At 36.8% G+C, this 13,887-nt stretch overlaps 1 protein-coding gene across 3 annotated transcripts in view; it reads left to right on the top strand.

The window, feature by feature from the left end:
* MED23 (mediator complex subunit 23) overlaps nt 1-13,887 on the top strand; it is a 42,337-nt gene that overhangs the window by 27,145 nt on the left and 1,305 nt on the right. For 2 of the 3 annotated variants that reach the window (XM_005684755.3, XM_005684754.3), the window contains 11 exons: nt 807-931; nt 1,975-2,180; nt 2,269-2,449; nt 3,738-3,908; nt 4,360-4,576; nt 6,209-6,445; nt 7,380-7,545; nt 8,087-8,159; nt 10,711-10,925; nt 11,587-11,707; nt 12,438-12,569. In XM_005684755.3, coding sequence (XP_005684812.1) covers nt 807-931; nt 1,975-2,180; nt 2,269-2,449; nt 3,738-3,908; nt 4,360-4,576; nt 6,209-6,445; nt 7,380-7,545; nt 8,087-8,159; nt 10,711-10,925; nt 11,587-11,707; nt 12,438-12,569 — 1,844 coding nt within the window. The remainder of the gene's footprint in view (nt 1-806; nt 932-1,974; nt 2,181-2,268; nt 2,450-3,737; nt 3,909-4,359; nt 4,577-6,208; nt 6,446-7,379; nt 7,546-8,086; nt 8,160-10,710; nt 10,926-11,586; nt 11,708-12,437; nt 12,570-13,887) is intronic. The other variant, XM_018053224.1, reaches the window with a different exon arrangement.

The following is a 13,887-nucleotide window of genomic DNA, read 5'->3' as shown; positions in this document are numbered from 1 at the left end:
TTACAAACAGATGTACTTAAGGGCTGAGACATAATCTTTTTTACAATTTTATCAGAGGTAGTCTTAAGTGAAACCGGCAGTTTTTTTCCTGCTAAGAGTGTGTTGTGGTATAGATTACAATGGCTATGAGTATAATTTGGTACCACTGTTTGATTTGTTCCAACGGCCAGCAGTGTTACCCAACCATTGCTTTTGCACCATCAGTGCACATTTCAACATGGGAAAAAGGCCAATGGTATCTTAGTATTATTATTATTATTATTATTTTAATAGTGTTGACCTCATCAAATTCTTAAAAGATATTGGGAACCCACAAAGTGTGCAGACCACACTTAGAGAATGGCTATTTTAGAGAAATAGTTACTGAATTTAGCAACCTCAAATACATTTGTGTATACTGTCTTATTTTACATAAAGAAACCTCTTTGATTTAGAGGATTATAGACTATAGGTGTTTCAATCACCAGAAAAGAAATCTGCTATACTTTAACAGTTCTATTTCCTTGGCTCAGTAAAGTGATAATACCTCACTGTCAGGAGTGAATTAAATGAGCAGCCGTGGTGGGCCTGTATCACTGTTACATCACTGATGTTCTGTAATCTTAAAAAAAAAAAGGTACCAAATGTCTTTCATATTTTTTTCACTAGTTATCTTCATTATTTGCTGATGTGATTACTAGTTAAGTGGTGAATGCTCTGCAGTGAAATTCTCTGACTGTACAAACTTGTAACTTTTTCTGTAATATCATCTATGAATTATGGACATGATCTTTTATATCTGGGTTACATTTATTTGTTTGTGTTAGATTTTTTTACAGGCTCTGATTCAATTCAGGGAACTTGGTGTAAAGACATACTTCAGACCATCATGAGTTTTACTCCTCATAATTGGGCTTCACACACTCTTAGTTGTTTTCCAGGCCCACTACAGGTAATTTTGTTTTGAATTATATATTGAATGTACAGTATATGAAATCAGTCTTCCCATGTATTGTGTTATTCTGGAGAGTCTTGATGACATCCAAAGAAAATTAGCTTTTATTTCTTTTTTTGTAACTCTTTGCTATTACTCCCAAAATCTCTTGAGTTGTTCCTTGTCCTATTAAAGGACCGGATGTGTCTCTAAAACTGTAATTGTTATGGCTTCATCTTATTAGTTAACAGTTTTAGAATCTTGTGAGATGTAACACATGACCTAAACAATTCTTTCTTTCTCATTGAACAGTAATGGGGAGAAACACAACGTAGTGGGGCTTCACAGAATGCACACATGTACATTTGACAGGTTTTGTTTTTTTAATCACACAAGAGAGAAAAGCTATAAACTTGGCTATTATAATATGGAGAAAGGAAAACCTCATCTGTCTTCTAATTTTCAGAGAAAATTTTAAGCATAGTAAACATCTGTTTTCTACTTCTAATAGGACTGGAACAGTAGGTCTCAAACTTATCAGAATCCCCTGGAGAGGTGGTTTAGCTAGATTCCTAGACTCCAGCTGCAGAGCTTCTCATTCATTAAGTCTGAGATGGGACCCAAGAATTCATATTTCTTACAGGTCTGAGGTCATGCTAATACTGATGGTCTGGGGACCATACTCTGAGAACCACCTGACTAGTGTAATGGATTTTCCTCATAGAGATATTAAAATATGTAATGGAAGAGTACATACGTATCTTTTTCTTTTTCTCTTTTTTCAAAGATGAGCAGAAGTATCAACAGATGACTGAAGAAAGTTTGAATTCAGGTTTGCTTGGAATTTCTGTTTAGAAAATCTAGGAAAGGAATCTTACTGATAATCCAATCAAAGCCTTTGTATTTTCCCAATATAGAAATTTAGGCCTTGATTACTGAGTTACTTGAGGGCACATGGAATTTATTAGTGTTAGAGTCAAGCCTGAAACTGGTTTCTTGATTCTGCAGCTAGTACCCTTTTCACTATAGCCATTAAAATAAACTTCTGATCTTCCTTGTAGGCATTCTTTAAACAAAATAATGTACCTCAGGAGAGTCGTTTTAATCTGAAAAAAAATGTGGAGGAGGAGTATAGGAAGTGGAAGTCAATGACCAACGAAAATGACATCATCACCCACTTTTCTGCACAACGTTCTCCTCCTCTCTTCCTTTGTCTGCTCTGGAAAATGCTCCTGGAAACAGATCATATTAATCAGATTGGCTTTAGGTAAGTCGAAAACCTAGATGTGCATTCCCTTTGTCAGTCCATTATACTATACAGCAGTGTAATTTATTTTTTACTCTCTGCTTTCCAGAGTACTGGAGAGAATTGGAGCCAGGGCCTTAGTAGTCCATGTGAGAACATTTGCAGATTTCCTGGTATACGAGTTCTCTACGTCAGCTGGAGGTCAGCAACTCAACAAATGCATTGAAATTCTTAATGATATGGTATGGAAGTACAACATTGTTACACTGGACAGATTAATTCTCTGCCTGGTAAGAATACACTTACTTAAGAACAGATTTCTAAGCAGTCTCATTCTCTTTGGATCAGTGTTAATGACTAATGGATCTTGTGCTGATCTGCTCTATGTTGTTCCTAGTAAAGTAAAAGTTGCTCAGTCGTGTCTGACACTTTGCTACCCCATGGACTATACAGTCCATGGAATTCTCCAGGCCAGAATACTGGAATGGGTAGCCTTTCCCTTCCCCAGGGGATCTTCCTAACTTAGGGATCGAACCCAAGTCTCCTGCATTGCAGGCAGATTCTTTACTATCTGAGCCACCAGGGAAGCCCAAGAATACTAGAGTAGGTAGCCTATTCCTTCTCCAGGGGATCTTCCTGACCCAGAAATAAAACTGGGGTCTCCTTTATTGCAGGTGGATTCTTTACCAGCTGAGCTACCAGGGAAGCCCCATATTGTTTTTAAAGATTTAATGAATTTATATTGTATATCATGCATTGCTATCAGTTCCCTAAGGAATTAAAGATTCCCCAGTTTCTTTATTCATCCATTCAGTAAGCATGTATTGAATATCTACTATGTTGTATGTACAGAAGGTATAGAAATAAGAAAGACAGATGTGGTCCTGGCTTTGCAATGCTCTGAAATGATTCTGAAAAACTCCTAGAAGAGGCAGGAAGTAGTAAAAAAAGAAAAGTCATTGAGGTTTTTTTCAGAGTGCTGATAATCATTTACGTATACTTTGGTACCCATAATATATATGAGAAACTGAATGCTTCTTACAGTCACCCAGTATTTTCCAAGTGGTTTTTTCTCTCCTGACTTTGATGTCTATTTCAGGCCAAATTTTAAGAAAAATCACTGAATCAGGCTGGAAACTGCTACATGTTTTAATACTATAGTAATAATATTTGAAGGGTTTAAGTGCTTAACATTCACCTCTCAGCTCTAGAGCATAGATATAAAGATGGTTAGAGTCTAGTAAGGGAAATAAGTCTATGAATCCGTAAATAAAAGAATAAGTTAGAGGTGTAGGGAAAGTATTACCAGGCAGCCCTGAAAGATCACATCTACTTAGGTGATGGGTCTTGAAGAGAGGGCTAAATTTCAAAACATAAAGATGGATATTCCAGGTGAGAGCCAAAACTAGGCAAAAAGGGGTCAGGCATGTTTGGGGAATGCTGAACAATTATTTTGGGGTGGATTATACAATAAAGTTCTAATTGTGAGATTTTACTATTTTCAAATTTAGGCTCTTTGGAGCCTTGCTTTTGCATAGGTTGGTCATTTTCATTTAATTGTTCTGTTTTTCTCCAAAGGCCATGCGTAGCCACGAAGGGAATGAAGCCCAGGTTTGTTATTTCATAATTCAGTTGCTGTTACTCAAGCCAAATGATTTTAGAAATCGAGTAAGTGACTTTGTGAAGGAAAATTCCCCAGAACACTGGCTACAGAATGACTGGCACACCAAGCACATGAATTATCACAAGGTACTAATTAAAATTAGTGCTTCGCTTCATCCTTTTTAAGGCCAGACTTTAGGTCTTTGGCTGATTGACTCGGCTGCTTTCTCTGCAGGTCTGTCCTTTTCTCTCCAGTCTGTGTAGAAGTGACTTAGCTGCCTGAACTTTCTCAAGGTTCTAGAGTCTCTCTAATGTTAAGAACAAATTGAAACTACAGTTTTAGTGGATGTCGGTACTTACAATAGAAAATGAAGAGTTAAACCCAGTCCTTTCATATGTAAATCTCTTTTGGTATATCTTTAGGAGAATAGAAATTTTTGTTAAGGACTCTAGATTTCATTGCATTGCCGGAGCAAACACGGTTTTATATTGTTTGAAAAATGACAGGTTTATTTAGTTGTTCTTTTTTTTTTTTTTTTTTTTTTTAAGAAAATTTAAAAAGATGCCCTAAACATTTACCATTTCCTCACTTCCACAGAAATACCCGGAGAAGCTCTATTTTGAGGGCCTGGCGGAGCAGGTTGATCCTCCTGTGCCGATACAGTCTCCATATCTGCCCATCTATTTTGGAAATGTGTGTCTCCGATTCCTCCCAGTGTTTGATATAGTAATCCACAGGTTTTTAGAGTTGCTCCCGGTATCCAAATCATTGGAGACTCTACTAGATCACCTGGGAGGCTTATATAAATTTCATGGTGAGCTTTTTCAAATTTTAATTCCATCTAAGCTCTCTATAGACAGAAGTAGACTGAACATGATCATATGGATAATAATAGTTATAAAGGTTTTATTTTAATAATTTTTAATAAAAGCATTTTCAGGAAAAGTGCTATGTGATGATACCCTGATGTATAAAATAGACAAGGTAAAAATATCAATAGGTAAATTATAGCAAAAATAAGTAATATGCCTTATTTTATGTATCATGTGATTAATTATCAAATCAGTACAGAAAGAGAGAAGTATTAGTTCAGAACAGACAGATATTTCTGTGAACTAAATGGGTCTTGGCAAGCTTCTTGGATGGGTAGGGTTTGAACTATAATGTATGTGATTTTTATAAACAAAAAGGAGAAGAGAGCAAAATAGGCAGGAGAAATCTTTTGGAAAAATCATGGAGGAATTAAAAACAAGGCCTTTTTTTTAAAACAGTTGCCTCATTGGGCTAAATTGTACCTGGCAATTCATCACTGTAAATGCCAGGCTGAGAAGTTCTGGTATTATAACCTACAGATAATGGAGAATTAACTAGAAGTTCCTGAGTAAAGTCATGGTATGGAAAGCATTATTTTAGAAGTCCAGTTCTAGTAGCAGCATGTCTTGGAAGGAGGAAGCCGTTTCAAAGACGTGTCAGTTAGCATCTAAACAAGTATGGTGACACCAAAAATGAGAAGGAAGGGAGAGAGAGTCAAGAGTAGGAATTGAGCTTGGTTGACCAGTTATGGGGAGAATATCGAAAGAAAGAAATCAAGGACAACTCTAAAGTTTTGAGTCTGGTAACCGAGAACAGTGAAGTCAGCAACAGAACATGGAAGTCCTGGAGCAGCCACGGTAGGGGGATAGAGAGTATTTATCTGGCGGGGTGATGGGAGTTGGTGGGGAGGCAGTTCTTAGTGCTTGATCTAAGGTATCTCCCTTCATAGCAGAAATCTGAATTGCATTTTAGGACTGCAGAGTAGATATGAAGGTCAAGGGAGCTTTCCTTTAAAAACACTCTTCTTTTCGGATTGGGTAATATATGCACCTGATGCAGTGAAAGTGGTCAGTCCCACCCCTGTCCTCTAGCTTATTCTTGTATCTCCTCCTTTCTTTCCCTGTAGGCAGTCACTGTTACCAGTTTCTTGTGTATCCTACCTTAAATATTCTGGGGTTGGTAGTTTTTTTTTTTTTTTTTCACAAATATACACATTATTTTTTATTAACCTTCATAAGGTTTTACAGTTGATTATCTTGTATACAAAGCTGCTTCATACATGCCATGATTAACTTAACCAGTCTGTTTTCATCATGTAGGCTATTCTAATCTTTTGCTAGTATAAACAGGCTGCAGCTACATTACTTGCACATACATCATTTTTGCAGGAAAATTTCCAGGAGTGGAATTGCTACATCTAAATGTGATGCATATCCTTCAGTAGAAGCTGTGTATGTTGTTAGAAGCCTTCTGCCTTGTCCTAAAATAAAAATAGCCATTATATGGAATTGCCTAACATGTGTAATAGTTTTATAATCTTCTGAGCTATTTTTTGGCATTCTTGAGAATAGATCAGTTTTTCAGTTGTCAGTAACCAGGAAAACATTGTAGTGATCTGTTTTCTTCTTGGCAGATCGTCCAGTGACTTATTTGTACAATACTCTGCATTATTATGAAATGCACCTGAGAAATCGTGAAAGTCTCAAACGAAAACTTGTCCATGCAATCATTGGGTCGCTCAAGGATAACCGACCACAGGGCTGGTGTCTAAGTGACACTTACCTGAAAAATGCTATGAATGCACGAGAAGACAATCCCTGGGTCCCAGACGACTCTTACTACTGCAAATTGATTGGCAGACTAGTAGATAATATCCTTTTTATTGTGATTTTCCAGACTCTTCAGAAATAACTGTATGTTGATTTGTGTGAACATATATTGTCATTTTAAATATTCCAAAGTTTTTATATATTCTAAGACTTCAGTTTTTTAGAACATTTTATTTTTTAATTTTTATTTCTGCAACAGTTTTAAAGTCTTAAATCAGCAGCATGCCAGATAGGCAGAAATTTAAAAAAAAAAAAAAACCTTAGAGAAGAGATTTGTTTCAAAGAAAAACATTCCTAAATAAATATACTATGTATTATAGTACATGCATTTGTTCTGTGGAGAACATAGAACTTTGTTGCTTTAAATAAATCCCTGAATAATTTTTAAAACATTAGTAGATAATAGTAAAACATTTTTTTGTAGTGAAAAAGATTCTATATTGGTGTTTTCTTTCTTTACTTCTGTTTTAAATTATTAACCCACTATACTTAATATATCTATACACTATGCCACTCTATTTTCTAAATAGAGTAGTTTTACATATATAGGCCTGATTTAATTTTCCTACACGGGAATTCCTTCCTGAAGTAAAAGAGCTACTCATGAGAAAGTAATGTTCTTATTAACTTTCCTACAACTAAAAGAAAATAGGTTGATAAAGCCTTCGAATACCTTGGTTGCATCTACAGCTGTCATGTCACAGTAATAAGAACCCACTTATAGAAGACCAGTCATTGATACCTGTGGCTGATCACATGGTTGCTATCAACACATGTCAGATTTATTTGTATTCAGTTTGTATTATTTGCCTCTTAAGCTCTCCAATAAATCACTTATTGAGGGCTCATAATCAGATATATTGATAATCAAATGAAATATTTACGTATTGAACCTTTGAAAGCTATAAAGCACTATATAAACAGGAGCCTTTAATCTCAGAATTATCAACCAGTTATTGCTTTAATCGTCTGCACCGATGGCTGGCAAATCTCCTGGTCCATTCCCAAACTGTGACTGGAGGTTCAATGAGTTTCCCAACCCCGCTGCCCACGCACTGCATGTTACTTGTGTGGAACTCATGGCCTTGGCTGTTTCCGGCCAGGATGTTGGAAATGCTCTTCTAAATGTTGTCCTGAAGAGGTGTGTATCCTGTTTCATGCCATAAGATTCAGTGTTTAAGAGGATGATATTTTATTTGGAGCTATGAGACACACCCGTTGTCCCAAGGCCAGGGCACATTGAATAGTGACTATCTTTAGGTTCCAGATCTTGTCCTAGTGATAAAGGTGAAATCGAATGAGCTCTGAACAGCCAGAAAACCTGGGTTTGTTCCTTCTTCTACTCTTTATTAGCTGTTTGACATTTAACTTAGGAATAATGTTAACTTCTCCCTAAAGACAGTCTTTCAAGATTTTCTTCTTAAAGGCCAATATAAAGTAGGGGATAATGATTGGAGAATAAATGTAAAGTAGTGAAATAGTCTTTCAGCTCAGCAACCATTGTTAAAGAAGAAAATTGAAAAAATTGAGAAGCCTTACTTAGCTTTTGTTTATATTTTTACCCACTAAAAACCCATTGTTGTCAGCCCCCAAATTATATATATTCTCAAAGTAAGATACAGTGGCAACCATATAAAATCTTTTTATAATTTCACCTTTTTGTTCTTTTTCCCAACTAATAGTCAGCCTTTAGTGCCAAGAGAGAACATTACGGCATGGATGAATGCCATTGGATTGATCATCACTGCCCTACCAGTAAGTTAATCATTGTAATTTAAACAAGGTCATCATGCAACTAATGAATGTTTCATTTTTTTTTCACTTTATTATTATTTTTATATTATTATTATTTTTAATATTATTATTATTATTATACTCTTTTGCATCAGATCTAAATAAACCTACCTGACTATGGGTCCCTGCATCCCTTGGTCCCACTCCTATCCAACCTTAGTTTTCCAATTAAAATCTGATCTATTTTTGACCCCTTAACATATTATGTATCTAGATCCTTTCAGTTCAGTTCAGTTCAGTTGCTCAGTCGTGTCCAACTCTTTGCAACCCCATGGACTGCAGCATGCCAGGCCTCCCTATCCATCACCAACTTCTGGAGTTTACTCAGATCTCATCCTCTGGCATCCCCTTCTCCTCCTGCCTTCAATCTTTCCCAGCATCAGGGTCTTTTCAAATGAGTCAGCTCTTCGCATCAGGTGGCCAAAGTATTGGAGTTTCAGCTTCAGCATCAGTCCTTCCAATGAATATTCAGGACTAATTTCCCTTAGGATGAACTGGATGGATCTCCTTGCAGTCCAAGGGACTCTCAAGAGTCCCTTGCACCATAGTGCAAAAGCATCAATTCTTTGGTGCTCAGCTTTCTTCACACTTCAACTCTCACATCCATACATGACTACTGGAAAAACCATAGCCTTGACTAGATGGACCTTTGTTGGCAAAGTAATGTCTCTGTTTTTTAATATACTGTCTAGGTTGGTCATAACTTTCCTTCCAAGGAGTAAGCATTTTAATTTCATGGCTGCAGTAACCATCTGCAGTGATTTCGGAGTCCCAAAAAATAAAGTCAGCCATTGTTTCCACTGTTTCTCCATTTGTTTGCCATGAAGTGATAGGACCAGATGACATGATCTTTGTGTTCTGAATGTTGAGCTTTAAGCCAACTTTTCGCTCTCCTCTTTCACTTTCATCAAGAAGCTCTTAGTTCTTCTTTGCTTTCTGCCATAAGGGTGGTGTCATCTACATATCTGAGGTTATTGATATTTCTCCTGGCAATCTTGATTCCACCTTATGCTTCATCCAGCCCAGTGTTTCTCATGATGTACTCTGCATGTAAGCTGAATAAGCACGCTAACAATATACAGCCTTGACATACTCCTTTTCCTATTTGGAACCAGTCTGTTGTTCCAGGTCTTCTACTAACTGTTGCTTCCTGACCTGCATACAGATTTCTCAAGAGGAAATCTTTTTCAGAATTTTCCACAGTTTATTGTGATCCACACAGTCAAAGGTTTTGGCATAGTCAATAAAGCAGAAATTGATGTTTTTCTCGAACTCTCTTGATTTTCGATGATCCAGCAGATGTTGGCAATTTAATCTCTGGTTCTTCTGCCTTTCTAAAACCAGCTTGAACATCTGGAAGTTCACGGTTCACATATTGTTAAAGCCTGGCTTGGAGAATTTTGAGCATTACTTTTCTAGCATGTGAGATGAGTGCAATTGTGCAGTAGTTTGAGCAGTCTTTGGCATTTCCTTTCTTTGGGATTGGAATGAAAACTGACCTTTTCCAGTCCTGTGGCCACTGCTGAGTTTTCCAAATTTGCTAGCATATTGAGTGCAGCACTTTCACAGCATCATCTTTTAGGATTCGAAATAGCTCAACTGGAATTCCATCACCTCCACTAGCTTTGTTCGTAATGATGCTTCCTAAGGCCCACTTGACCTCCCATTCCAGGATGTCTGGCTCTAGGTGAGTGATCACCCCATCGTGATTATCTGGGTTGTGAAGATCTTTTTGGTACAGTTCTTCTGTGTATTCTTGCCACCTCTTCTTAATATCTCCTGCTTTTGTTAAGTCCATACCATTTCTGTCCTTTATTGAGCTCATCTTTGCATGAAATGTTCCATTGGTATCTCTAATTTATCCTTTCCTCCTGCAAATGATGCTTGTTGAGACATTTTTCTGGTACTTCTGCCATCTAAGAGAATATACCAGGATGCTTTTCCTTCTGTTACCTTCCCTAAAGCCTACTCATTCTTTGCTAACTTAGGGCTTGCTTTTTCAGCGAAGCCTTCTATACCTTCTCCACTCATGCAGTGTCTCCCTCTGTGACCTCCACACATATCTAGTCAGCACCACACAGATGTCTGACATCTTTGAGTGTCAGTAATATTGTCTAAAGCTGTGCTTTCCAAACTTGTTTGATTATGCATCTTTATGAATCACTTTTTCCTTACACTCCTCCAAAATATTTACATATTTGTGAATTATAATTGTGTACCAGCATTACCTGTATAGTAAGTATAGATAAAGTCAATTTACCATGTAGTAAATATCAGCTATTAAGTTAACTGGACAGACTCATGTCTGGAGCACTCTTAACTCACAGACGCTTCTCCCCAGGTTGTTATTGACGTAATTTGACTCATTGTGAAGCCACCCAAGCTGGATAAATAGAAAACATTAAAGAATGAGAAAGTGCTATTATTTTAGGCTTTTGGAGTAGAATACTGGATATGGAGTGGATTACTAGCGAAATGGTGTTTTTCTTCAGGCTTTTTCTTGGTTTTAAAGGAGCCGTATTGGATTGTCCTTCACGATCGAATAGTGAGTGTTATCAGCAGTCCCAGCTTGACATCTGAGACAGAGTGGGTCGGCTATCCGTTCCGGCTCTTCGATTTCACCGCTTGTCATCAGTCCTACTCTGAGATGAGCTGTAGCTACACGTTAGCTCTGGCACATGCAGTGTGGCACCACTCCAGCATCGGGCAGCTTTCTCTCATTCCCAAGTAGGTATTATGATTGCCTAAAAACATTTGACTTATTTTGTTTTTGCTTTTTAATCTCTTGTACACCTGGGGTATATACCTGATTCAGTGGAACAGCTTACACAGTAAAAGTCTTAAGTAGTTTCTGGGTATCAGAAAGCCTCCTTTATGTCAGAATTAATTGAAGAAAATTAATTTGTATGTATAAGTAATAATCTGGTATTCAGTTTTCCTTTACCATTTCAATGGGCTTAATCAAATGCATGATTTTTCCAGAATATATCGCAAAATTTGCCTTTTGCACTACATACCTGATACTAGCCTATCTTCTGATTATTATTTTTGACTGTATAATTGTATTAGTTAGATTTAAATTTCTTGAGAATGGCCTTTATATTAGTTGATTATTCTCTTTTTATTTCAAATAATTCACATTCCATCATTCAGTAATTGTACTATTAGGAATAACTCCTAAATCTGAAGTAAATTGTTTCAATAATCAAATGAAAATAAGAGCTAGTGGGAGGTGTGAGATTAATTAGAAATGTTACCAGAATTAAAATAAACTTTAAAAAAAATTACAGATTTTGCAAATACTAGGATAGGCTATATTAACAAAATTCAAACAATTTCACTGATTTAAAATCACAAGAAATTTTTTATTTTGATCTTTAAATTTTAGATTTCTCACTGAAGTACTTCTTCCTATAGTGAAGACTGAGTTCCAGTTGCTTTATGTGTACCACCTTGTGGGACCATTTTTACAAAGATTTCAGCAAGAGAGAACTCGATGTATGATAGAGGTAAAATTTAATCTGGGTTTTTGATGGTAAGATTAAGTTCTAAAAAGTATATTAAGGTTTCTTTCCTAGTGTTTTCCAAACTGTATATCATTACCATTAGTAGGAAAATCAGTTTAGCAGGATCTAAGAGCAATGCTTAAGGCCTTAGCGTCTGCATAACTTAGTATGGCTATGAGTTTGGTGTGGGATGTGCTGAACTGGAGATGCAGGGGAAAATACTCATCATCACGGCTGAGAAGAAAGCTAAAGATGGAGAAGTGCATTTGAGCATGTGCACTATAGTACGAGGAATTCGTCAAAGTCATGGGAATGACTAAAGTTGATCCCCTATAACAGAAGTGTAGAGAAAAGAGAATGCACCAAAGATAGAACCTTGAAGTGTGAGACACCCAATGGAACTAAGAAGGTACAGTATATAGGCTCCCTGAGACTGCCAAGTATCCCAGAAATTGAGAAATGGTTTCCAGAAAAGAGGTTCTCTATCTCTTAATTTTAAATTTTAAATTAGGGAGAGAAAGTGTATTTAATCCCTATTTGGGGTCAGTTGGTAGCACTCTGAATTCCATTATAAATGCAAGCAGTTTCGTATCACTCATGTACATAGAGGTTTGTGTGATAGTGACAGTGCCTCAGCAAGGATGTTACCCTCTCTGCTGTTCTTGTCATGGAGACCAGCTGCATCATGACTGAACCATTTTTGACCATTTAAATAATTTTATTTGTTAAACAGATTGGTGTAGCATTTTATGACATGTTGCTGAATGTAGACCAGTGTAGCACCCACTTAAACTACATGGATCCCATCTGTGACTTCCTGTATCATATGAAGTATATGTTTACTGGTGACAGTGTAAAAGAACAAGTAAGTTCACTTTAATTATTTTTCAGTGATATTTAGTTTTGAAAACTTACACATGAGGGGACATACGTATACTTATAGTTGATTCACCTTGTATGGCAGAAACCACAACATTGTAAAGCAATCGTCTGCCAATTAAAAAAAAAAATACCTATTATAATTTCTCACGCTTTCCCCCCTTGACATTTGCAACGAAACATATGAAAATGACCTGAGGAGTTATTAATAGTAAACTCGTCAGCGTGGCTACTGAAAAGATCAGAGAGGCCTTGTGTTGTGAGTGAAGCAGAGCCTGTTTTTCCCCACAGTGATTAGGGTACAGTGTGAGGACATAAGACAAAATGCAGCGTGACTACAAGATTAAAACCAGGAGGGTCGGGAGAATAACTAACGAAGTGTATTTAAAAACTGAGGGTGCTGAACTTGAATTTTTTTAACGTCCTAAGGGATTAATTATATCCTAACTGTTTGAGTGGTAGGGGGTTGCCATTTGGCATAGGTATTAAATTTGTTCTGTGTCACTTTAAAAGACATGCACACTTGTGAAGTTGAAGTTAAGTTGTGACTCAGCATATAAAGAGCCACTCCCTGGGAGGGCTGTCTCCAAGTGGAAAGAACCCCCTTAAATACCTCTTTAAATCCTGAGTTTCCTGTCTGTGGTCACTAGAATCTCAGCTCTTTTAGAAGAGTGGAGAGAGGGCAAATAGGTGAAGTTAAGTGACCTCCTCTCCATACTTTAATGTTATTTCTCTCTAATGGGAAAGGAATATACATTGATACATGTAAGCATGTAAATCCTCGTCTTCAGGATTCACTCTTTGAAGCTGGTGACATGGAGTAGGGAGGGTGTTGACTCCTTTACACCTCCGCAGGATTGTCAAGTGGAAACCAATACAGAAATGTTTTCTTTAGCTTATTCCTTATTTTTGAGCCTAAGAAACTTTGACACAAGGGAATACAGAAAGAAAGGACTTTTAATGGACTGATCTTTCCTGGTAAGATCCAAGAATATATAAGTAAAGCTAAGAAAGCTATGGAACTACTTGATCTTTTTATTTCTTTAAAGCATTTTAAGTAAGAGTAAGTCTAATATAATTTAGTTTGAATTCCAGGTGTAAATCAAAACCAAAAAAAGTTAACTGTATAGATAAATGTTTTGAACCTGAGTTATTCAAAGGTCTTTGAAATGTAATGGTGCTTTGTGTAAAGATGGCATTTTAAAAGGATGAGTCCCTTGGTGGATGTGTAGAACCCCCAGTGTAAACTGTACCAGCTTTTGGCAGGAGGGTGTATGTTTCTGTTAAGTGTATGCATATATAGA

The sequence above is a fragment of the Capra hircus genome, chromosome 9 (genome assembly GCF_001704415.2).
Source record: "Capra hircus breed San Clemente chromosome 9, ASM170441v1, whole genome shotgun sequence".
In the NCBI taxonomy this organism is placed as follows: domain Eukaryota; kingdom Metazoa; phylum Chordata; class Mammalia; order Artiodactyla; family Bovidae; genus Capra; species Capra hircus.
Note: the sequence above shows the minus strand (reverse complement) of the source record. Positions and strands in the feature narration are given on the sequence as shown.